At 42.1% G+C, this 26,543-nt stretch overlaps 1 protein-coding gene across 2 annotated transcripts in view; it reads right to left on the bottom strand.

Annotated features, from left to right (window-relative positions):
• Positions 1 to 13,667, bottom strand: part of COLEC12 (collectin subfamily member 12) — a 179,540-nt gene extending 165,873 nt beyond the window's left edge. Inside the window, exon 1 of one of the 2 annotated variants that reach the window (XM_036321270.1) lies at positions 13,480 to 13,667. In XM_036321270.1, coding sequence (XP_036177163.1) covers positions 13,480 to 13,486 — 7 coding nt within the window. In that variant the 5' untranslated portion in view covers positions 13,487 to 13,667. The remainder of the gene's footprint in view (positions 1 to 13,479) is intronic. The other variant, XM_036321271.1, reaches the window with a different exon arrangement.
• Between the last annotated feature and the right edge of the window lie 12,876 nt (positions 13,668 to 26,543).

Genomic DNA, 26,543 nt, shown 5'->3' with positions numbered 1-26,543 from the left:
CTATAAGTTTTTTTGTTTTTTTGTTTATCTTGTTTGTTCATTTGTTGCTTTCAGTCTTATAACCCACATATGAGTGAAAAAGATTTGACTTTGGGTGGTGGGCACACAATGCAATATAAAGATAATGTATCATAGAACTGTGCACTTGAAACCCATATAATCTTATTAAGCATTGCCACCCAAATACGTTTAATTTAAAAAAATAAAAAGGAACCATCAGAGAAAAAGAAAAACTTTCAGAAATAAAAAATATGATTACAGAAATGAAAACTTAAGAGTTGGGAGATAAAGTTGAAATATTCCAGAAAGAAAAAAAAAGACAAATAAATAGAAAAGAGTAAAGACAAGAAAAAATTAGAGAATCAATTCAGGTGGGTCTTATATTCAAGTAACAGAAAAAGGAACAAGGGAGAAAACCATCGCAGGAACAATCGAACATTTTCCAGTATTGAAAGACATGGTTCTCCAGAATGAAAGGGCCCATTACTTTCCAGCACAGAGAAAGGAAAGAGATCTCCTCCAAGGCACGTCATTGTGTCATTTCACAACAAGGACAAAAAGAAAACCCTAACGGCTTCCAGACAGAAAAAAGAAAGATTACCACAGAATAAAAATAAATAAACAAAAAGAATGGCTTCACACGTCTCAACAGCAAACTGGAGCTAAAAGAAAATAGATCGGTGTCTTCAAAATTCCAAGGCTAAATTACTTCCAACATAGAAATATCTCAATTAAATGAGTAGGTAACAGAAAAAACTTTCCAGACTTACAGATTTTCCAAAAATGTACCTCTCATGCACACTGTTTCCAGAAAGTTGTTGGAGAATGCATTCCATTAAAATAGGAACAAAGCTAGAAAGGTGTGTGTGTGTGTGTGTGTGTGTGTGTGTGTGTGTGTGTGTGTGTTTGTGCGCATATATGGACCCTAACCTAATCTTAACCCTAATCCTGAGTAGGTCATAAGGCTCCAGAAAAAATTTCTTCAAGAAGATGAAAATGGGAGAATACCCAATGTGTCTGAACACATTGCACAGCAATTTAGGAAAGCGATTTGGAATGAATGATGATACATACATACATAGGAAACTAAACAAACAAAATAAGAGGATTATTAACGCCAGGGGAAACAAAGTTACACAAGAAAGAAATACGTGTCTGCTGTGAATAGCATTTACTTCACTGTAATAAGGCAAACACTGAATATTGAGCCAATCAAGATTGGGACACAATTATATTGGGACGATGGAGGGCAACAGGTGTCCATTAGATGGAGGGTGAAAGGACTAAATTCTCATCTGCTCTAAAGGGAAGCCAATATATAATGCCTAAAACTAAAATAATAACAATAAATAATGAAGCATACCAGAAGCATATCACTTACGGGTCATGATATGGGTCCTGGGAGGATGTCTGCATGAAGGGCTACCAACAATTATTTCCATCCCTCTACCTGTAAGTCCATTTCCACTCCTTTTCAACCTGGAAGGGCCCTGTGACTGGCTTTGGCTGATAGAATGTGCCAGAGTGGGTGGCCTTGGAGCCTACGCCTTAGCGGCCTTCCAGCTTCTTTCCGTCCCCTTGCAGGCGGCTGTCATGTGAAAGGTCTGACTACCCTGCTGGACTAGGGGCCGCCTGGAGAGAGAGGATCCCTGGAGGATGAGGGACTGTTAAAGGAAGGAGATAAAGAGCGAGCAGAGAGCCCTCAGCCTTCTGTCCACCCCGCTGACGCTCCCTCCATGGGAGTGACGCCGTCCCGCCCGGCCAACACCTTGGGAAGCAGAGGCCAGCCGTCCTCCCGAGCCTGACCTAAACTGCAAAATCATGAAAAAATAAACAGCTGTTGTTTTAAGCCACAGGGTTGGGGATGGTTTATTAGGCATCAGTAGATAACGGAAAGAAAAGTAAATGTAAAAAAAGAAAAAACAAATGCCAAAAATGTTCTAAGAGGTTGTCTCTGGGGAATGGTAAATGATGAAATGATGGAGGGCTGGGCAGGAAACTGTTTTTCATAATAAATCTGTGATGTTATTGGACTCTTTAAACTATGCACATCTCTAACTTTGATAAAAATAAAGTAAAGCAAACAAAACAAGGGAATGTGAATGGAAGATAAAAGTCAGGTAGGCAAAGGAAAGCGCCCAGGTCCAACACACGCTGCTGAGCAGAGAAGGCACCCTGCTCTCCAAAGGGCCAGTGTATGGAGTTCAGCCTGACGCAACAGAGTAACAAGTTGGGACCTCCAGCCTTAAGGACCAGGCACCAAGCAGGTTCCGACACACGCCAAATTGAACAGAACACGTTCAGACTTTTTCAGAAGCCAAGATGAAGGACCCTGGACAGAGGTTAGACTGAATGTAGACCTCTCTTCCCAGCTGAGCTCAGTGCTGCCATTCATGTGCGCATGTCCACCAGCTACTCTCTACTGTTTCTACCTTGAGGCAGCTCCAGCTCTTGTCTAGTCATCACTGTCAGTGATGTATGTCAAAACAATACATTCCCATCCACTGTTCAAATATATCACTGCTTCCAACCAGCCCGTGGACACCCTCTGCTATGAGCATTCCTGCAAGCTGCCCCCCATCTGTCCCCACCACCACTACCTATTGTGGAAGGCCTCTTGGTGAGGAGGGAAGAAGGTGCCCCTGCACCCCTAGGGCCTCATGCTCAGTGCAATCTGGATCCCCAAGTCTACAGCCACTCTCCACTGGCCAGTGTCCCATGGAGTCGTTTTCAGGTGGTTGTCTGTGGGAACTGTGGCCCCCACAATGTGTCACAGGATTGCTAAATATTTCGGGGATCACTTCAGATGCTGCTATGCTATTTTGGAGGACTTTTCTCCTAAGGCCAGATGCTGATGTAATGCTAAAGCTTGGGCTTTGGAACTGAAAGACCTGGGTTTGAAGAATGGGTCTACCTTGTACTGACAACATAAGCTCACATCTGCCTCTCAGTCTCCTATAAGATGGGACTAATAATTCCCATCACACATTGTTGGGATGGAAAAGTGAATTGGTAAACAGAAGCACCTGACAATAAATATGAGGCGGTGTGTGTGTTGTTGTTTTTTTTTTAATAAGGTGGCAGAGGTAGAGATAGCAGCTGCTGTGCTTTAAAGTCCAAAATAAATATCCCAGAACTTGAATGTTCGTGAAACACAGAATAGCTTTAGGTTTGCGTAGGGACTACTTTAGTCATCTAGTTTCAAAAGACACAGAGCTCCAGTCTGAGGTTAGCATTTGGGGGAGGGCAACAGCAGGGAAGAGACATATGTAGGGTGGGTTCAATCTGGGCCGTAGCTCATTGACACCGAAATGCCTATGGGATATCGAAGAAAATTTACCTCAATGTACTTGGGGCTGTAAAAACTGAAGACAGACATACTTTAACCTTGATTTAACCCTAAGGGCAGTATTGATAATACCTGCCCTGGTTTTACAGCTTTACAAATATAAAACCTCATGCTACCCCACTGGCATCTCTGGGCCATGGACGTATTCTGCCAGTGAATGAGTCAGTGCATGTAATAAAATACCTGAGGTTCAGGAGATTTTTCATAGGGCCTGTCTCCCATTCAACAGCTCCGGGTCTTCCCCCTACCCCATCCTAAATGGATAAAGGAATCTGTAACCATTTAAATAAGTGTAGATTATTTCAAATATTCCAAGGGACTTATGTTAATTACTCAACTACTTTCTGAGTTTCATGTTTTGCAATGGGATTACTTTTTGGGTGTTTTTTAAGTCAAAATTATAAAGACATAAAATGACTCCATATTCTGGCATAATTTGTAATTCTGATGCTTGTGAAAATAGCAGATTCTTGTTTTTAGGACAAAGAGAGATATAGTATCTTTTTCCTTCTGTTACAGTCCATCAAAATTGAGGAGGACTGTTTGTTACTTTTATTCCAAATTGGTAGTGGGGACTAAACCAAATTTCCCCCAGCAGCCAACTTCAACACTTAAAAAGAAACAAATATGGCACTCAAAACCTTGACCCCTACATCCATCCTTCATGTGTAACTACAGGGGAGGCGATGGACCTCCTTTCTTCAACAAAGGACCTTCTCATCCAATCATGTTGGTCAGGCTAATAACAAGAGAGTCTGGATGAGGACTTGAACACTCACCTCAAATTTTATAAGGGCCCTTGAAGGGACACGGGTCATTTGGCAAGAAAAACTAATGCCATCCATTTCTCCGGAGGCACAGAAAAAAACAAGTGGCCTTTGTTTAAAAAAAAAAACAAAATACCCACAAAACTTATACATCTGTTTTGTTTTGAAATCACTTAACTTTACATTTAGTTTATGCAAACAAATATGCCAAAGCAATATACTGTAATTAATTACAAATGATGGACCAAAATAGAGCTTAGTAGACAGAGTTTGAGAAAACTTTTGAGTTGGATTTTCTCTCATTTCCCACGCTGACATGTCATACTTGACAGCTTCAGGGTGGCTCTGATGTACCAACTGCCTCTTTAATGTCTATTAAATTACTATTAGAGTAATGTAACCTGAAATGTGAAATGTAATTCAATCTAACGAATCAGCTCAAATCTCCCCTCCAAATGAAAATAACCCTGTCTTCAGCCAGGTTGCCCTCTCTTCCTGGTTCCTCCAGCTACATTTGCCTAAACCTCAAATAGGACATTTGACTTTTACGTTGGATTCCAGTTGTTTATGCGTAAATCTTATCTTGCCTACCAGCCTGCAAGTTCCTTCAGAGGCTACACACATAGTAAACATTTGGAGATGTCTAAATAACAACCTGGATAAAGAATAAATGAAAGCTAGTTAGGGCCTTGTGGCCCAATTATAAATGATAAATAAAATGGTAAGGTGACAGGTTAATGGGAAATGCACAATACCAACTAAACAGACAAGATGCCAAGTGGTTAAGAAAACATATACATAAATCTGTCCTAACATTTATCTAGAGACAAATTTGTCTTATGTTTTAATTCCTTGATGTCATATCCTAACTGGATAAAGGTGGACACTGGGTTTGAGATACAAATCTATAAAAATATTATGTCATTATTAGTAGGCACCTGAATAATAGTGCTCCTGGAAAATTAATGTTCCTAGCTATATTAAATGTATTTACATATATTTACCAGTGTTATACCACTATCATTAACAAAGGAGAAAATTGTACCATTTCACTAGAGTGACAAACCTCGCTATAAATATGGTCCCTGCATTTTCAGTAGGGCTGATTTTTTACTATATTAGAAAAAATGGCATTAACACCAGTGACGGCAGCTGGAGATGGACCAATTTAACACTGTCCTCCACTGAGAGCACAGCTCTTCCTGTCCCTGAGGTCAGTTTTAGCACATTTGTCATTTGAAAATTACTTTCATTTCAAAACTGAACTTTTGTTTTCATGGTAAACTTACCATAAATGGTTCATAATTGGCAATTATATTACTCCCTGAGGGAAACAGCAGGTCAACTGAAATGCCTTGAGTTCCCATTAAGTGCTAGATACCATTCTAAACAATTGATCTACACTAACCTATTTAATCCTCAAAACAGCTCTATCTGGTAGATGACATTATTCTTCCATTTGACAGATGAGGACCCTGGGGGCGCCAGTAGTTTTGTAATTTGCATGTGGTCACCAGACCCTCTGGATTCAGAGCCCACACTCTTTGCCATCACATTAAAATCACCGGATTCAACTCCTGGAATCAGTACATATAATTACATTTTATGAAATGGTTATATTTTAAAGTAATATTTTCAACTCTAAAGTTGGACAATTTTTACCTATGAATAATAAACTGCTATATAAATATCAACTAGTTCCCTAACATTTCTATGTCACAAGGAAGTGACTGAGACCCAAAGAAGTTTAGCTACTTCCACAGAACCAACAAGAAGTTAGTTTTTCACGCAGAAAGTCAAAAGTCCAACTTAGGCTACTGAATATGACTCCATGTGATACTGAGTTATAGTCCCAAACCATTCAGGAAGCACAGAGAGTCATATTTAATATATCCAAGTACAATAAAATTATTAAATCTCCCATATTGAAGAACACATTTCTTTTATATTTTTAAGAGTGTTGATTGAATAATTATAGTCAATTCAGGGGTTAAAAGAGCTCTAAACATATCTTTGGAGTCTTAATTTGGGATTACTAGTTTCTGCTTACATTGGCTTTCACTGCTATGTAATTACGAAGGTCGCTTAAGCAATTGGCAAGACCTTTTCAAGGTACTATGTTGGTTTGGGCTCTTCAAATATCATTCTCTTAAAGAAATCAAACAACTGCTTGATGAAAAGTTAGCAGTTTGAATGGTTTGAATGGTTGCTTAGAAACTGTTGTTAGCAATAAAGATAGCACTTTCTATGAAGAGTGCCTAAACCTCCCTGCCCCTTATTTAAGACGTTTATATATTATATTATATTATATTATATTATATTATATTATATTATATTATATTATATTTATTATATTATTATATTACACTATACTAGAGGCCCAGTGCACGAAATTCATGCACTCGGGGGGAGGAGGGGGCCCTTCAGCCTGGCCTGTGCCCTCTTGCAGTCCGGGAGCCCTCGGGGAATGTCCAACTGATGGCTTAGGCCTGCTCCCTGGGGTAGCAGGCCTAAGCTGTCAGTCGGACATCCATAGCACTGCTGCGGACGCAGGAGAGGCTCCCACCACTGCTGCTGCACTCACCAGCCCTCAGCCTGGCTTCTGGCTGAGTGGTGCTCTCCCTGTGGGAGCGCCCTGACCACCAGGGGGCAGCTCCTGTGTTAAGCATCTGCCCCCTGGTGGTCAGTGTGCACCATAGCAACTGGTCTTTCTGCTGTCTAGTTGATTTGCATACTAGCCTTTTATTATATAGGATTATTCTATTTTACTGATCACCTACTGGTGGTTACAGTCTGTTCTTAAAAAGAGGACTTCATAGTGGAAAAAAAATGGCACTTCTGAGAATGTTTCTTGTCTCATTGTAAACCTGTCAGCAAGGATCTTGCAGGGGCTGTTTTTAGAGTTGATGGCCTCAGTGGGCCATCCACATTCATCCAATCAGCCATAGCAAAACCTCCCAGAAGATGAATGCTACATCCAGCAGCAACCCTGGAATCTGCTTCATCTTTGCAAGAACTCCCAACTGGAGAGCCTAGTGACTGGCTGAAGAGCACATCAATTTCTTCAGACCTCTGATGTCAGGTTATTATAGATCTGAATCCAGACAGCAGGAGCTTCTCTATCTTGCTCACTCAGTATCTAGCAGAATGTAGCACACAGTAGATACTTGACTGTGTGTTGATCGAGTGAATTATTATGGTGTTGCTAAGAGGGAGACTAGGCTAGAGGTGTAACATGTGGATTCTGGACTCAGACTGAGTTTGAATACCAATTTCCCTACTAACGAGCTAAGTACCCTGAAACGGCTAACTCGAGCTCTCTGAGCCTAAGTTTTCCTATCTGTACAACAGAGGGAATAATAAAGCCTGTCATGGCAAGTACTCAATAATGTTAGCTATTAGTAAAGGAAAAAATAACAAGTGCAGATATTAAGTGGCCCATCAGCCATACCTAAAAAGTTGTTTGTAAGCACAAACCACAGTTCAGATCAACCTCATCCCTGTTCCCTGCCTCAAAGCCATAGACAGGAACTCCAGAAGTTGAGGGAGGCTGTGCCTTCGGAGTGGCACACTAGCAAAAGATGGAAGAGGCAGCCCCAGCCGGGTGGCTCCGTTGGTTGGAGCGTTGTTCTACACATCAAAAAAGGTTGTATGTTCAAATCCTGGTCAGGGCACATAACTAGGTAGTGGGTTCAATCCCGGGTTAGGACATGTATGAGAGGCAACTGATCAATGTTTCTCTCTCATAACACTCTCTCTCTCTCTCTCTCTCTCTCTCTCTCTCTCTCTCTCTCTCTCTCTCTCTCTCTCCAATAAATATATTCTCTAGTGAGGATTTTTTTTTAAGATGGAAAGTGTAGGACCAGCTGGTGGAGCCTACCCCACAGTGGGGGTAGCCGCTCTTCGCAGGATGATTACTTCAAAGACCTAGAATACTGTCCCCAGTCCCCAAACTGCCTGACTCTTTTCACTCTGATTCAACAGCTGAAGCTCCAAAGCATCCTCACCATATACTGCCAGCAGGAAGGCTGGGCTCTGCTACCACTCTGGGCTTCCTCTTCTGGAGCTTCACCCTTCTTCCCACCGTGGGGAGCCGTGTGTGTCAGAGACTTGCCCCCCGAGAGATCACTCACATGCTGGGATGACTCAAGACAAAATATACCTTTTCTATCACAAAAATTAAATGTCAGTTTTCCCATTTGAAAACTAATATTTCAGGGGCCATTTAACTTGCTTTGGCAGTAGTTGCATCAACTGTTTTGAAATAATGTTTTAATGAGAACAAGCATTAATCGGAAAATGAGACACCTAGTTATGATACAGCTTGGAAGCTATCATCTGCCAGCTTTCCCCACGCACACCATTTTCGGTGGATAAGCCACAGAGTGAACAGGGGGCATGGGAACAATCTTGAGAAACTCCACAGGAGACCACAGAAAAGAATCTATACTTTGCAATAATTAAACCTCAGCTTAAGAATGTCAAGCATCCCCAAACTAATGGAAAGTCAAAAGTATAATTAGATTGTAATTGTAAATTTGCCTTTCAGAGGAAGGGCAGCCCCAATTCCCAATCAGTGAAGGGGGAAAGGCCTCATTTTGTTTTCATTTCCCTTCAGAAAACATGAATCTTCCCATGTTAAATGTAGTCAGCCCGTACACACTTGTTTGCTTATCCCAATTAAGGACAAGAAATCTTAAAGAGACACTGGGAAAGGAAGAAGGTTGGGGAACTGGGTGAAAAGGTAAAGGGATTCAGAATTACAAATTGGTAGTTACAGAACAGTCATGGGGATGTAAAGTGCAGCATAGGGAGTATAGTTAATCTTCTATATATATAAAAAGCCAGCGACCATAACGCTGTAAGGACCAGAACAACCAGTCGCTATGACGCCCACTGCAGCCGGCCAACCTCCTGTGCCCTCTCCCCTCAGCCGGCCCCACCCCTGATCGGCCTTTCCTACCCTGATCAGGGGGCAGGGGTGCCAGCCAACCCCCCACAGCCCTTCCCCCCAGCTGGTCCCGCCCCACCCCAATTGGCCTGCAGCCCCTGGCGCCCCCCCCCCAACCCCACCCCTGATCATACCCCACCCCAATAGGGAGTGGGGTCAGCCAGCCAACCTCCTGCAGCACCTCCCCCTACCCGGCCCCACCCAGATCAGCCCCCCCACCCCAATCAGGGGCAGGGCCAGCCAGCCAACCACCCATGGCCCCTTCCCCAGGCCGCTGGCCCCCGATCAGCCCCCACACCCTAATCGGGGTTGGGCCCCTCCCCACAGCCAGCTCAGCCCTGATTGGGCCCCAATTGGGGCCGGCCAGCCAGCCAATCTCCCGCCATCTCCTTCTCCAGACAGGCCTGACCCCAATCTGCCCCTATTGGGGCTGGCCAGTCGGACCCCACCCGTGCATGAATTTGTGCACTAGGCCTCTAGTACTGTAATAACTATGTATGCTGCCAGGTGGGTATTGAAAATATGGGGGGGGGGGCGGGTATCGCTTTGTAAAGTATATGATTGTCTAACCTCTATGCTGTACACCTGAAAATAATACCAAATAATATTGAACATAAACTGAAATTTAAAAAAAAATTTTAAGCGACACTAGAAAAGCAAGGAGTCCCAAAACACAACAGGAAGTAGAAGTCTACTGCTTACTGTGCATTTTAAAAGCATTATTGCCAAATAGTATTTCAGAAATTTTTGTATAAAAAGCACAAAAATAAGCAGCTGAACACTGTTTTGATGGCGCCAACCTCCTCCCTGTGTTAAATGATGACAGTGTTTTGGACTTCTGTGGTCCCATGTGCTAGCGGTTGTTTTCAGCTGTCTCTTAGGCAACAAGTGCTGCTGCACTGAAACTCACCAACATTCCCAACTTTTAGAACCAAAAATGTAATTTAGTAATGACACACCTAACTCTAGAGGAGTCAGATTCCTTCTTTAAAAAATGTGAATATTTATCCAAAACTATGAGATTTATGGTACAGTACAGCTAATTGAAAATAAAATTGGAAGCAAATTAAAACCAACTACATGTTTTAATCAGTTTGGAAGACTTCAAGTATTGCAGCAACGGGGTAAGTAATTTTCTTCTGGAAAATATATAATGATGTCATTATTTTGGTACTTGTGACTCCAGGGATGGAGGAAAGAGAACAGAGACAGATATTTGCTGAATGCAATGGATAGGTGGCGCTGTGGCTCATAGCAGATAGGGAATTACATTCCAGAAGCCTGGGTTACTACAAAGGCCATGTCTAAGATCTAAACACCAGAATTATAAAGTCAAATAGGTGCCTTATAAAAAGGCATCTGGTGCACACAAGAGCTAAATTTTTGCCTTGGAAATAAACTTCTATAATTTCTAAGGTGTCCACTAATTTTCTATTTGGCTAAAGAATGTTTTCACTGCCCTAGCTGGTTTGGCTCAGTGGATAGAGCATCGGCCTGCAGACTCAAGGGTCCCAGGTTCGATTCCAGTCAAGGGCACATGCCTGGGTTGCGGGCTCAATCCCCAGTGGGGGGCGTGCGGGAGGCAGCCAATCAATGATTCTCTCTCATCATTGATGTTTCTATCTCTCTCTCCCTCTTCCTTCCTCTCTGAAATCAATAAACTATATATATATTTTTTTAAAAAAAAATAATGTTTTCACTTAATACTTTAATTTTAAGAATTTGCAAGGCTTGTCATTGACACCTGTCATTCAGGAAAATCAAAGTCTAAGGAAACACTGCCTTTCTGAAGCATAATGAGTTAATACCTATGCACCATTAATCACAAAACCAAGGAAATTTTTGGGATGTTTACCTATGGCAAACTGTCAAAATAATTCCACTTGGTAAAGGCGGCTTTCCTTTTTGGCTAGAAAGGCACTCTGTGCTTGGCTTCAGAAGGCTTGTGGCCAATTTCTTGTCTCCACCCCGTCCTGGCTGCTGCACCAACATGGGGTTACTTGGCTGTTTAGTTATCCGAGGTTCTCGTCTAGCCTATCTGGTGTTCAACATCTTTCCAAGCAATACCGGGAAACTGGCAAAGCTTGTCTTTAGATGCCTACTACCATCCTTCTCAATGCCAGTTCTTATTTCTTCTGGACTCAGTTTCCACATCTAAAATGTGAGGGTTAAAATACCTACTACCTCACAGGGTTGCTGAGAGGATTGATTGATAGAGTGCTTATAGAGGGTACCATACACTTAGTCAGTACTAAAAAAAAAACCTATTACTGTCCCCTCTATCCCCACCTCAGCAAACAGACAAATGAATGAAAACTATATGGCAATAGTTGGTAAGCGAACCTCTTACAGAACATTTCATTTTTATTTTTATTTTTTTAAAAATATATTTTATTGATTTCTTACAGAGAGGAAGGGAGAGGGATAGAGAGCCAGAAACATCCATGAGAGAGAAACATGGATCAGCTGCCTCCTGCACGCCCCCCACTGGGGATGTGCCCGCAACCAAGGTACATGCCCTTGACTGGAATCAAACCCGGGACCCTTGAGTCCGCAGGCCGAAGCTTTATCCACTGAGCTAAACCGGTTCTGGCAAACATTTTATTTTTAAAGAGGGTTTCAAAGTGGCAAGTCTAACTAGGGATTCATCCGTCCATCACTCCCCCTCCCCCACTGAGGCAGTGCCCAGACCACGGGGGGTAAGCAAGAGCCTTCTCCTGGGAGGTCTGCAAGCTGATCCAGAAGGCAGTGTAACTATCACAAAAACATGTTTAGAATTTTTAGGTGTTTTCTATTACAGATTTGCAATTACGATGAAAAGTACCCAAAGTGCAAAAAGTCATTACCCAGTCAAAAACACTGTCTTCAGCATTTAAGAGTCCACCTGGGAGCTGAAGGAGTGAGCGGCTAGTTTATCTTTCCAAGAATTCAAAAGCTACTGGCTTCAGTGACCAGCCGCGAGAAGACTAACTTCTGGCTAAAATGAGGGTAGCGGAGCCCCAGAGTCACTTTGAGCCATGCGTCCTCTTTCCTTTCTGGAAGGATCCTCTCGTCAGTGCTAGCTAAGGAAACTGTGTTTCCTAAAATGTAAATGAGAGAAGAGAAACTGAGATGGAGAGAGGAAGAACGCACACTGCGTTTTGAAATTCTCTAGCCAGAGAGTTGTATCACGCTGTACCATAATCTTTTGTTTCTCTTCCCCTCCAGAGGGCTACTCTGTACCTGGTGCTCTGTGGCCCCCGCCCCAGCCCTTCCCGGGGTCTCCCGATTTGGAGACGTACCGCCTCGGAAGGAGAGGTAATTGGTCGGACAGACCGCTCTGGAGTGTTTAGCAAGAACTGCCTTTCAGAGAAACTTAGAGCCAGAAGTTACGTTTGGAGCGCGTGGGGCTCCCTGGGCACCTCCCCCAGACAGCGATCGCATCGCGGGGTCGCGGGTGGCTGGAAACTCGGTCACCGCGGGTCGGATGGCATTTCGCACCCAACCCCCTCGCACCAGCCCAGCCCACGCAGGGACTGACACGTGTTATCCGAGCACAAAACCAGGAACTCGAGTCTCGTGCATACACTACGCCGGCCTCGCCCCAAATGATTCCCTTTGGTGCCTCCGTTGTCATTATTTATCTCACAAACAAATCAGGGACCTGCAGACAAATCTTGTTTCTACTGCACCGAGGGGTGCTCTGCAAAGCCCTTCCCCCTGGTGATTCTGTTTAAAGGCACATCCCATCTGACGCTCCCTGGACCTGCCTGCGTTGGACACCGCCCAGGGGACGATTAACGGGATGGTGTGTGTCACCCCTGAGCACACGTGGGCCCGCCAACTCCACCAGCGGGCACATGGAAGGGACGCGGAATCACGGAGGGCAGTTATTTTCCAGGCAGTGGGTCTGGCGGAGAAAGATGCCAAACGCACTTGGCGAGCCAGCTGAACTCCGCGGGCACCTAATCACTGCCAGATGTGGGGAGGGCGCCCCGAGAACATCCCCGAGTCACGGAGAAAACACCCGGCCCGCCGCACAGCCACCGGCTTCTGGGATGGAGACCCGGCCACCCCAGGGAGGAAAACGGACCCCGGGGACCGGGGAGCGCCGCAGAGAGGAAAGCGGGCTCGAGGGAAGGATGATGCCTCCAACTCTCCTCGGCATCTTTTTTCAATTAAAAAGTTGGGAACTGGAATCCGTAAACAACGACTTCGGGCTTCAGACTAATTCGAAGAGACACGATGGGACGGGGAATACTTGGACGCTCCCAAGCCCCAACCCCGGAGGTCGAAGCGCCCCCAGTGTGCAGGCAGGAACCCGGCGCCCGCTCTTCTCCCGCCCCGACCCCGAGAAAAGTGCGTGCAGGGGCGCACCTTCACCCCTTCCAGCGCCAGCCGCAGCCCGCCCCGCCTCGCCGCCGCCGCCCTACCTTTCATGGTGACGGAGGAGACGCACCGCCAGCCTGGAGCTCCGCGCGGCCAAGAAAGTTCGCGCTGAGCAGCGGTCACTGCGCGCCCATGGCAGCCGCGCCGCGCGTCGGCCGTCTGCGCTCGAGCCCTCCCCCGCCGCCGGCCGCGCTCCCCGCTCGGCGCTCTGTGCCGCGGGCCGCCGCGCGCGCCGCTCACCCCGGGCGGGAGGCGCCGCGCCCGCCAGCGCCCCTCCCCCTGGCCCGCGGGGCGGCCGGCCCCCGCGCCCGCGCCCCCTCGCGCCCTCCCGCGCCCGCCCCGCCCTCGTGCCTGCAGTCGCTCCTGCCCAGTCCCTTTCTCGCCTCGCCTCTCCTCGCCCTCGCTCTCCCGGGTTCTTTTTCCCGTTGGACCCGCGGCGGAGCGAAGTCCCCTGGGCCGTCTAGTGTTCCCCCTCGGTGTGCGTGGAAGGTGCTGCTCCTGAGCTTATTGCTAGACCCCAATCTACCCGGGATGTGGAGAGAGAGAGAGTTGGGGAGCAGCAGTGGCACGGGGTGGCAGGATGTGGTTGTCCCCAAATGGCTCTGGGTCAGGGAGGGTTAAACCGGGGGGGAAACGTCCTCGGGGTTCCAAGTTCCAGTCCGCTCGCTGAGCGAAGGAAACAGGGCAGCTGCGGAGGAGCGTGCTCACTGTCACCCGGGCAGAGCTGTCCCTAAATCCGAAGGCATTTCAACGCGGTCCCTGCAGTGTTCGGAGCAGAATTACGACTCTTGAACCTTCCAGGAGAGAGGCAGAGGCAGAGACCAAAACACGCACCACACTCCGCTCGGTTGGAAAAGTCACCCTTTCTCCCACCGTCGACCCTGTTTTACTAGGAAAGGGATCTGGCTTTATGGCAAATTCCTTTCATTGTGGCCCATCATGTTATCTTTTCTTTTAGAAATCCCCCCCACCCCCTCCTTGCAGACCCATTGCTTTATTGCTTTAAAACATAAACGAAGTGGTGAGTGGAGCTGGGAGGAGGGGGGTGCAGAGGAACTTTCTTCAACAGCTAGGAGATAAATGAAAGCTTACCAGGTACTAGTAACCTCACGAAAAGCACTACAGTTCTGGCTACAGTTTTACAGATTTCCTCTCCTAAGGGCTTGGGAACGCGGTGTAACCAACCCATTGATTCATTTCTAAACAGGAAACTCTTTGCTCTAGTAAAAGGCAGTGCCCAGAAATGAATGCATTCTAAAATATTTCACAGACTGTCCATTCCAGAAGCTCTCTTTTTTGAACATTAGGGGAAAACTTGTACGTGACTGGCAAAGAAAAATACAAAAACTGGCACTTTTTTTTTCCTTTTCACTTTAGCGGTTGATGAAGCCACAGGGTCCCTGAAGGTTACTCTGAGACTTGCTCCAGCTCTCACTAAGATACCTGCCTTGCCTGGCAGAGTCCCTGAAGGGAGCCGGGGATATGGGTTCTCAGCCCAGAGCTTACTAACCAATATCAGGATGGAGTAAGTCCATCAATTTCTTTGAAAGTGGAGGGAATTTTGGCTCCAGTGTTTGAATTGAAAAAAAAATCATTTAAAAAATATAAATTATAGATATGACACCAAAAACACAGCCAACAAAAGAAAAAATAGATACCTTGGATTTCATCAAAATTAAAAACTTTTGTGAATGAATGGATACTATCAACAGAGTGAAAAGGCAACCCACAGAATGAATGGGGTTTTCAAATATTCTCAGAAACCTACAGAAAATATTTGCAAACCATAAATCTGATAAGGAGTTAATATGTAGAATATGTAAAGAACTTCTATAACTCAACAATAAAACAAACAACTCAATTCAAACATGGGCAAAGACTCAAATAGACATTTCTCCAAAAGAAGATACACAAATGGGCAATAAGCATATAAAAAATGCTCAACATCACTAATCATTAGAGAAATGCAAATCAAAACTATAATGAGCCCTACCTGGTTTGGCTCAGTGGACAGAGCATCGCCCAGAGGACTGAAGAGTTCTGAGTTCGATTCCCATTAAGGGCACGTATCTTGTTTGCAGGCTCTATCCCCTACCCTGGTCAGGGTTTGTGTGGGAGGCAACCAATCGATGTGTCTCTCTCATATCAATGTTTCTCTCTCTGTCTGTCCCCTTCCCTTCCACTCTCTCTCAAAATCAATGGGGGAAAAAAAACACCTGATTTCTTAATTAATAATAATAAAGGTTATGCTTTAAAAAAACTATGAGATACCACTTTACACCTTTTAGAATGACTATTATAAAAAAATAATAAAAAGTTAAAAACCACAGAAAATAAGTGCTGATGAAGATGTGAAGAAATTAGAACCTTTGAGCATTGCTGGTAGAAATGTAAAATAATGCAATCACTGTGGAAAACAGTATGGTGGTTTCTCAAAAAAATTAAACATAGGATTACTATATGATCCAGCAATACTGCTTCTGGACCATAATAATTAAAACAGGGACTTGAATAGGTGTTTGTGTACCTATGTTCATAGCATCATTATCCACAATAGCTAATTCGTAAAAACAACCAAAGTGTCCACCAGTGGATGATTGGATAAACAAAATAGGTACAAATTTTCATATCTGCAAAATGAAGGGAGTGCTGGAGGGTGGCGATGGTTGTACAATAATATGAAGGTACTTAATGCCACTGGGTCCCAAAGGTAACGGCCTGGCACCTCCTCTGAGCCCTCTCTGGAGTATACAGGGCTGAAGGTTGTGGTTACAACAGACCAACTAACCAAGATTTCTCTTGTCAAGAGCTCTGGGAGGAGTTGAGGACTGAGCTGGGGCTCCAGCAGACAAGTGAAAGGCAAAGAAGAGGAGAATGTATGGTTCGAAATGACTGAGTCAAAGCTGCAAAGATGCCTTGAACTCATCAGTGGAAATGGGCATATAGAAAATGTGTCCCCTCGGTCTCAGCTTGGGGACCCAGGAAAGTCAACGGGTAAGCCAAAATTTTCTCATCATGACCTGGGAAGATGACCAGTTATTCTGTTCCAACTCCAAAATGTCCATGATTGTTTTCCTATTAGGCTTCAGATGTATAACACCTGGACATTTCGGACTATGGGCCTACATTTAAAAGGTTTTTATGCAGGCACTCAGACATCCCTCTCGCAGTCCAGGACCCCTTGCTCCTTACCACCCGCCTGCAGCGGAGGCAGGAGAGGCTCCCACCACCGCCACTGCGCTCGCCAGCCGTGAGCCCAGCTTCTGGCTGAGCTGCGCTCCTCCTGTGGGAGCGCACTGACCACCAGGGGGGACAGCTCCTGCATTGAGCATCTACCCCCTGGTGGTCAGTGAGCATCATAGCAACTGGTCATTCCACCATTTGGTCGATTTGCATATTAGGGTTTTATTATATAGGATTTTTTGCCCTAACATGTGTCTTTTGTAGTAACACAGATGAGAGGGATTTGCTTCAGTGTCATCTTTCTTTTTTTTCTCATTCATTTGTTCTGGTGAAAATGAAGTGTGTTCATGTGAAAAAAATCACAGTCTGGTAATCAGTAGAATTTGACTCTGTTATTAGGTACCTGTTTGATGTAGGATGGGCCTCTAACATCTCTAGGCCCAAGTATTCTTACTGTAAAATGAAAGGTTTTTAGACTGGATCATTTCCAAGGTCTCTTTCAGCTCAAAAGCTCTAACATGAAATACACATAAATACTGTTTGAGTACAGAATAAACACATAGAAAAAGTGAAGGTTGGAAATTCAGACATATTTTGGATGGAGATATAATATGTGTAGATATCTCCATCCAAAATATGTCTGAATTTCCAACCTTCACAGTGATCAGCTACAAATATATATATACAAATATGCATACAATATACAAAAATATATATTTGTAGCTGATCACTGATTTGTATATGTATTTATATACATATATATATTTACTTGTGGCTGATCACTTTTTAAAATATGGACTACCTCAAAAGTATATCTTTGTCCATGTTTCACGTTCCTGGTACATAGTAAACATTCAGTAAATGTTTGTTGAATGAATAAATGAATTAATATTCAAATGCAATTAAAACAGATCCAAAAGATAGAGGAGCTGTTTTATCTGTTCATCAATCCTCACCTACCTTTAAAATGAGCTCTTCCTTATAGTAATAACAATAGCCATAGCTGATATTTATTGTTTTTCTATGTTCTAGACCTTATGCTTCGCCCTTGATACACATTATCTTACTTATTAGGTTCAGAAAATACTTGGGACTTCAGAAAAATCACTTATCTTTGAGTATCGATTTCATCTGAGGAATGAGGGCAAAAATAACTATCTTACAATATCTGAAGAGATAGTAGAGATAATAATTTAAAATATCTCACACATTACCTACCACTTAGGAGAAGCTCAGTAAATTGCACTAATTTTTCTCCTAATTAGTTAATTTATTATCTTTCATTTTGCTTTTTAAAGTAAAATAGAAGACCAAATTGAACATAGGTAAAATACCTTTTGTCAATTATTTTATATGAAATAACCATTGGCTGAGTAGGGAAGAGTAGTAAAATTAATTTAAAGAGACAGTTTAATTTTTAAAATCAAAGAAGAACAAAAATAGTAGATATCCTAAAGAGAACTACCTTAAGGATAGATTAAAGTATTTATAATTCACATGTACATTGTTAGTAAGTATAGTGCTTGAACATAATTTGTTCTCTAAAGTAATTTAAACATTAACTTTATAAATATTATTTATATTATAATTTGATTAATAATGGTGAAAAGGTAAACTGTTGTTAAGCTTTTGTCAAAATTGTTACAAATTCCAAATAAGTGGATCAAGATTGGTGAGGTCTCACAGTATAGTTTTATTCCTATGTGGTACTCTCTGTTGATATTATAGTCTTTCAAGACTGGCAGAATTTAATTTTACTCCTTACTTCTTATAAATAACTAGCCATTTTCATTGGAGTTATTGACTCCCACAAATACCTTACACTACATTTTTATTTAAGGTTAAGATCCAGTAATTCCTTCCACTTTCGTTATTTATATCTTTCATTGAGACAATACATTTTTCTTGAGTTTAAATTTTTCTTTACCTTGAATGTGCTTTCTTAGCACATACGAATAGTGTACATCAATATCTTAAGAGATTTACTTAAAAATAAAGAGCGCCAGGACCTGGCTAGGTGGCTCAGTTGGTTGGAGCATCGTCCTATACACCACAAAGATTGACGGTCCAGTTTCTAGTCAGGACACATACTTAGGTTTCAGATTCGATTCCAGATCAGGACACGTACAGGAGGCAACTGATTGATGTTTCTCTCTCACATTGTTATCTCTCTCTCCTCCTCCCCTTCCTTTCTCTCTAAAATCAATAAACATATCCTTGGGCAAGAATTTAAAAATAAGAGCAACAGAACTACAAATAATTTATTAAATATGGTCTTTTATTTTCATAGACATTTTGCTGAATTTGAAAGCTGTTCATTGTTAATTGCTTTTATGCTTAGTGAAATTGTCACATGGCCCATTAAGTTTATCTGTTCTATAAATTTTAAAAGTTGTGGATTTCCAATCATACACAATTAAAATAGTTAGTATATACAATATAATGAAAGCTAAAGCACAGAAGTTAAAAGTTCCATAACTTTTAAAGACCAAGACAATCAAGATTAAGACCATTTTGAATGTATTCAAAACAAGCGCATTTCAAATTGAATATGATTTTCCAGTAACTGCAGTTTGGCTGAATGAAAAACTTGAGACTGAATTTTATAACTAAATTCTATTCAATCTCTTCTATGCAGAAAGTATGGCTAATGAAATCTTTGAAAATCTTTACAACATATTAGAATCTTAGATTTTAATGTGCTGTAAAGAAAATGCCCTCAAGTGAGCACCCAGGGGCCTGGTCCCAGCACAGATCATAGCTCTGCTGGCACCCAATACGTCCCTCAGAGCCCTTGTACATGCTCTGGGCAGCCCATTTCCCCATTTTTTCCTACCAGCTACTTCTGACCTTTCTCTCAAGGACCCTGCTTGACACCCACCCCCTTACCCTCAGCAGATGACCTTATCTCCTCTCTACAGAAAAACAGAGGTTATCTGGCAGGAATCCCCTCCAAGTTCCTGCACACTCCCCTGTTTTTGTGCCTGCTACAACTTATCTCTCAACACCTGGCCGCACCACTTCCCTCTGTTGTTACAGGACAAGGTATCTTATCTGCCATTCAGCGCTCTCCTTCCACCTGTTCTCAAACCCCATCCCCATCTATTATTGCTTCTTTCCCTCCTCTCTCTCTCTCTTCCTGTGGACTCCTCTTTTACTTCCTTCACTTTTCATCAGAGCCAAGCTCCCGAAGTCCTCTTCATTTGCAGGGTCTCTAGTAGAATCTGTTTCTTCTTTAAACATCTGCTACCTGTCTGCTGCCACACGGTGGCGCTGGCCCGGCTATAACAAAGGTCATTCAAGCCAGATCCAATGGGTACTTTGCGCTCACTCCCTCCTTGGTTCATCTAACTTCTCTTCTATTGACCACTCAACTTTTGAACCTCTCTCCTCCCTCCGAAAGGCGTCGTCACATCTCTCTGATTCTCCCACGAACTCCGTCACTCCTTTGGTCTTCATTGTGACACCTCTCACTTATCTGCCTTGCTTCAAAAGAACGATGCTCGGAAGGATTCTGCCATCAGCCCTGCTCCCAAGACTTGAACAACGGTGCGTTTCTGAGGACCTCTGTTTCCTGCCTGGACTTTTATGAGCTCAAGACACAAATATACGATTGCTTAATAGACGTTTCAAAACCTTTCCCTTTCATGTACAATTTCAAGTTTACTGGCATGAAGTTCGTAATGGCCACTTATGATTATTAAAAATCTCATCTCCGTATTTATACCTCTTCTTGTTCCTGGTCTTAGTTGTACCTTCTAGCTGCTAGAAGTTTGCCTATTGCAGAGAAACAGCTTTGGCGTTGCTCATCTATCTATTTTTATTTTGTTTTCTTTCTCTATTCTGCTTCTGCTCTTACCTTTATTGTTTTCTTCTTTTCCTTTCCTTGGTTTAACTCTGTTGTTTTTCCAGTCTTGTGAATTGAATAATAACTTATCTGTAATTTCCTCACTTTTTGCCATTGGTTGAATTAAGAATTGTGGTAGATATTTGTTATTCTTTTGGGGTGTCTGGTAGCTACTATATTTATGTAATCTCCATCACATGAGTACTGAAGGGAGGCAGATTTCTTCCGACTCTATTTGCTGTCTCCACTTATCATAGAATTTTAATTTGCTAAGTATTATCTCTCAACAATTTAGCTTCTGAAATATATATATTGTTGCTGAAAAAAAGTTTGCTATCAGTCTAATTGCTATTTCTTCACCTTTGCTCTGTATTTTCTGACAGGATCTTTGAATTTTCTCTTTATCCTTTAGATTCTGTGGTTTCAATTATAATGTGTTTAGGTACAAAATTATTTGTATTTACCTGCTTGGTACCAGCAGTGAACTTCCAATGTAAGAACTCATCTCCTGTTGCTCTTCTGGAAGATTCTCAGCCATTTATCTCTTTGAATATTGCTTTCTCTCAAATTCTGTTAATTCTGTTCTTTTGGAATGTCTACTTGATTTACATTGAAGTCTCTCTACCTGCATATTTCTAAATAACACATATTATTTGTGTATTTGTCTCTCTGCATTGGATTCTGGGTGAATTCCTCACTACTATCTTTAGTTTCTTGTATCCATATAAGGATTGTCTCTTCTAAAGACTTCTATAAATTTGAACGAATACATTGTTCAGTTTCAAGATTTCTAATTTCCTTCTTCCTATTTACCTATTTTCATTTATCTGTGTTATAATAGTACAGACTGTTAGTATGTCTATGATGCCTTCATTTAGCTTTGTGAGCAATCCTGATACTTAGCTTAAAGATTTTTTAAAAAAGATTATCCCATTTATTTAATTTCATTTGTAATGAACTCTTGTTCTGAGAGGTGATCTTATCTTTGTCTGTGTACATTCTTCACTTCCCTGGAATAGAATTGTATATTCACACCTTTACTCTGGCCTTATGGTGGGTGGCGTGTACTTCCTTGCCTCTAACTGGCATTGTTTGCATACATTTGTTTTCCTAACTAGGCTGCAAACTCCTTGAGAACAAATAACATTTTATTTTTTAATATCTAACACGAAATCTGACATATAGTATGCACCCAAAGAATGCTTGTTGAAATTTTTTTAATTAAATGCACGTAAACCTTTTTTTCCCATTAGGTCTTCTGCTTTCTCATTGATAAATGAAGGAGTTAGATTGGATGACCTGTAAGAGTTCTATCAGGTTCATCATTCTGCCATTGTAATGCCTTGAATGTGTATTTTAACTATAATTCACACGTAAATTACTATTTATAGCTAACATCAGTAAATCTTTAAATGTTTGAGGCCTGAAAATATAATGGTAGTATAATTGATGGTTGCTTTAATAAATGTTTCTAGTTTATTCTGGGTTTTTGTTTTGTTGCTGTTGCTTTAGACTAAAAACAAAAGGAAAAAGAAGACTATCAGGTAAATGTACCTTACTTCAAGCATATATTGCACACAATTACTTTTAATACTTTAATGTAGTATTTATATTTTTATTGAAAGTACCTGATTATAGTTTAATTCCAATGGGAATCTTTTATTTGCAGTTGTTTGGATTTATGTTATTGTTATTATTTTAAAGATTTTTAAAACCTCATCAATGGAGATCTTAATTAATGTGGTACAATTGACCTATTTTAGAAATCAGAAATTGTATTTCAATTTCTCCCTGGCTTGGCTGCCCCAAACTTTTCAGGTTTGTGCTGGAGATTTCAAGCTGTAAGTAGCACGCAATCTAAACAAACTGAAAGTTGGTTCAAGTCATTCATGGCCTACTAAAATTTGCCATTCATTCAGCAAACATTCATGTTTTAGGAACCAAGCACACAGTAGTTATAAGACACAGTGGGATCTTATTATTTGGGGGAAGCAATTAAGCAAGAAAAATGCTATGTATAAGTGCTGATGGAAAACACTCAGTAAGCATGAGCCAGAGAAGCATTGAGCAATTACAAAGCAAACTCCTATAAAGAAAATGAGGCATCTTCCATGGAAAAAGCAAATGCCAACCCACTGATAACGTAGGTCAGTGAGGACAAAATGGCCTTCACCAACCCCATTCCTTCCCAAACTCAGATCCAGCCCAAACGGTGACTACAGTTACCACCAAGCTACAGAGGGCTGCCAGAATACAGTCAGTTAACCTGCACTCAGTCACTTCTCTGGGCTGAATTCACACTTTGCTTAGTGTGAAAAATAAAGACACACACTCTTCTAGGGTCTTACCTTCTAGAAATAAAAAGGATAGCTATCTAACATTAATTGATTATATAATTGAGCAAACAATTTGCTGAATGCTTTGTGAGTATGATTATTATTATTCCCATTTAAATTATGCTTTTATATATTATTTTAGAGAGAGAGAAACATTGATTGGCTGCCGCCTGCATGCCTTCTACTGGGAATCAAGCCCATAGCCTGGGCATGTGCCCTGACTGGGAATCAAACCAGTGATCTCTGGGTGCATGGGATGACAACCAACTGAGCCACACTGGCCAGGAATTTATTACCATTCTACAGATGAGAAAACTGAGGCTCTGAGAGGTTTAGTAGCTTATTCAAGGACCCACAGGTGATTAGGGTCAGAATTATAACTCAAACTCATGGCTGTCTGTCCTTGGAGTGTTTGCTTTTACACTTCTCCACATTGTCTGAGCAGCAGGACTCCCATGGGGGTTTGTTGGAAGCAGGTGCAGTGACCATAGACAGCAGTGCTCCAGTTTCCTTGCTGAGTAGGAGAAATGATGTGAACTGGAGAATTTCAGGTGGCTGGTGTGAATTGCCAGAATGGATGGATTTGACTGTGTTCCCTCCATTGTTCTCAAAGGTGGTTGAGATCTGTTTGATATTTGAGGGTGAATACTCTAAGATAGAAAACTTCGGTGCTCATTAGGGGTGTTTTATTAGTCTTTATATATGCACTGACTTTCTTCTAAAAATAAAATTTAAATTCTGCTGGCTTTTATCTTTAGCCCTGGATGCAATTTTAGTTCTGTTAGCTATAAAACTATAAGATTACTAGAATATAGTCACGTAATTTTCCCTAATTAAATGTGTATTATTTCCAACTTCAACTCACATCCAAAAATGTGAAAATGTTTAAAAGAATCTGTGTGTGTGTGTGTGTATGTGTGTGTTAGAGAGAGAGGGATATTTTCTCACTAAAGTTTTTTTTTTAAGTCTGGAAATTTTTCCGAATTTTTTTAGAACAAAACAGTCCTTTCTCCCTCTTTCTTTTCTTATTCATGTTTTTTAATAAACTAACTAGAGACCCAGTGCACGAATTCATGCACCAGTGGGTCCCTCAGCCTAGCTTGTGGAATCAGGCCGACACCGGCTCTCTGATATCCCTGAAGGGATCTGGGATTGTGCAAGGGCACAGGCCAGGCCAAGGGACCCCACTGGTGCATGGTCAGGGCCGGGGAGAGACGTGGGAGGTTGACCAGCTGGGGAGAGACCACAGGAGGGCTCCAATGCGTGTCCGTCTCCTCTCCTCCAGTCCAGATCAGCCAGACCCCAGCAGCAAGCTAACCTATTGGTCGGAGTGTATGCCCCCTGGTGGTCAGTGCATGTTATAGCAACTGGTTGAGCAGTCGACTGTCTGGCCCCTAGTGGTCAGTGCACATCATAGCAAGTGGTTGAGTGGCCTTAGTATATCATTAGCATATTATGCTTTGATTGGTTGAATGGCCAACTGGTTGACCAGACACTTAGCATATTAGGCTTTTATTATATAGGATAAAATATTTTGTTGCTAAAATCATTTGAAACATTTTTTTCAGCCCCTTCAACATTATTTTATAATCTTTTTGATAAAGTGACTATCTTAAGAATGTGTAAATAATCATATTTTCTTGCCTCTTTAAAAGAATGGATATCCATTTAGTTGAAATCCTCTTTGGCAATCATTTATGAAGTTTCTGGATCTTCTAATACAGTGACTTTGTTTGTTCGCAGCATACAGAGGTGTTTTTCATGTGTTTGCTGAGCATTTATAAATATAAAATTTGGGGTGGTACATTCAAAATGATTCAGGTATAACTACTAGTGTCTCGATATTCTGTTGGCTATCTTTCAACAAAGGTGCTATTTGAATAAAATAACTATTTGAATAAAAGGGCTGTGTAAAACAATAAATTACACATGCTTCTAAAGTGGGTGGCCCTAGTAGGAGGGAGCTGCTCAGCGTCACTAGCTCAGAGGTCAGAGCATGAGCGTTGGTGTCATGCACGCCTGAATCTGAATCCCAGTTATGCTGTTGATCAGCCTAGTGGCACTGGGCAAGTTGCTCAACCTCTCTGAATCTCGCATTCTTCAAGTGTAAAATCAGGGCAATAATATGTCCCTTAGAGAACTGGTTTCTGATCAGCTGCTTACCCTTTCAAGGGCTAGCTAACCTTAGCGCTTGGTCTCGGCTCTGGCTGTCAGGCTACTACTCATCACAGGCACAGCGGGGGGGACGCTGTAGAGGGATCAGTGCTTGGGTGGACTCAGTGATTCCTTTCAGCGCTGAGTCTAGACCTGCCTGATTCTATGGCCCACTGCTTCTCCCCAACGGTCAGCTTCCGTTTTCTCCTACACCAATCTGCTTAGAGATGCAAACCAAATTTCACTCTCAGGTGAGTTCCCTGACATGACATCAAACCCCTCTGCCACCTTTGTGACCCTGGTCCTGACATACGTCCTGACATACGTCCTGCCTGGTTGATCGGATGGCGAAGTTGGAGCAACCTTGGCAATATAAATCTTCACAGTTGGAGCCACCACATACCAAAGAAGCAAAAACACAAATCATATTGTGAAAAGAACCGTAAGGCAAGATTAGAAACACTGTTGCCGACGTTGGGAGTTGAAGAAAAGCATCATTCAAAGCATCATTTTAGTTGGATAAGGAAGAGAGATGATGTTTATTAAATTGGCATCATTTTAGTTGGATAAGGAAGAGAGATGATGTTTATTAAATTCGCTATGGTTCAACAGGATGAAATCTTGGTCATCAGATACAAGGTGTGTCTAAGCATAACGTCAAATGATGTCATTATTTTATTCACTGATCACAGATCAAGCTAGAGATAAAACAAAGACTGCTAGACAACTCTCGTATGGAGAAAGTTTACCCAGTCATAGTCACTCATTGTCAGGAGTCACTCATTCCTTCAACACACTAATGCATTTTTCTTGATGATCCATTTTGTGAGAGAGGGTGTTTAGATGCTGAGGATAGCTAGAAAGCCCCTAGGGGATTTGACTGTCCAGTGTGGAGACAGACAGATACCAAATTGTCTCAACGTAGTGCACTGACGAGGGGAGAAAAGAAGGGTACAGTTTCCCTGGAGAGTCCAGAAGTCTCTGCCGAGGTGATGATGTTCTAAGAGATTTAAGCTCATTTTGCACTTTGTCCATATGCAGAATCCTTCCCCTTTTGTCATCTGAAAGAAGGCCATTAGTAATAAAACCTGTCTATCTTTAGTGAGTCATACACTCGAATAATACAAGATTAAAGTCATTTAAACATGCCTAAAAGTAAGTCAAGCTTCAGAACGCTGCCTTAATGGCTAAATGGCAAAATGAGGCATCAAAGTCAGTTCTTCTGAGCAGGATTTTCAGCAGAAAACTCAGGGCTTTGAAATACAGCCCCTGAGAATCAGAAACCTACAATGTAGTCACATTCCCATGATTGAGAGCATTAATAGGAAACTAAGTACCAACTATGCAAAGTTCATTACAAAACTAAAATGAACTGAATCTTAGACATTGACAATGTTCAAAACAAATAATGCAGAAAAGAAAAACAGTTTCCATGACAAAAATCCCACTTCCAAAGAATAGCTTTTTCTCTTCTCTTTTCTTTTCCTTTCTTTTCTTTTCCTTTCTTTTCTTTTCTTTTCTTTTCTTTTCTTTTCTTTTCTTTTCTTTTCTTTTCTTTTCTCTCTTTTTCCCTCCCTCCCTCCCTCCC

Source organism: Myotis myotis, unplaced genomic scaffold (genome assembly GCF_014108235.1).
Source record: "Myotis myotis isolate mMyoMyo1 unplaced genomic scaffold, mMyoMyo1.p scaffold_m19_p_9, whole genome shotgun sequence".
NCBI classification, from domain to species: domain Eukaryota; kingdom Metazoa; phylum Chordata; class Mammalia; order Chiroptera; family Vespertilionidae; genus Myotis; species Myotis myotis.
The sequence above is the reverse complement of the archived record's forward strand: the minus strand, read 5'-3'. Positions and strand labels throughout refer to the sequence as shown.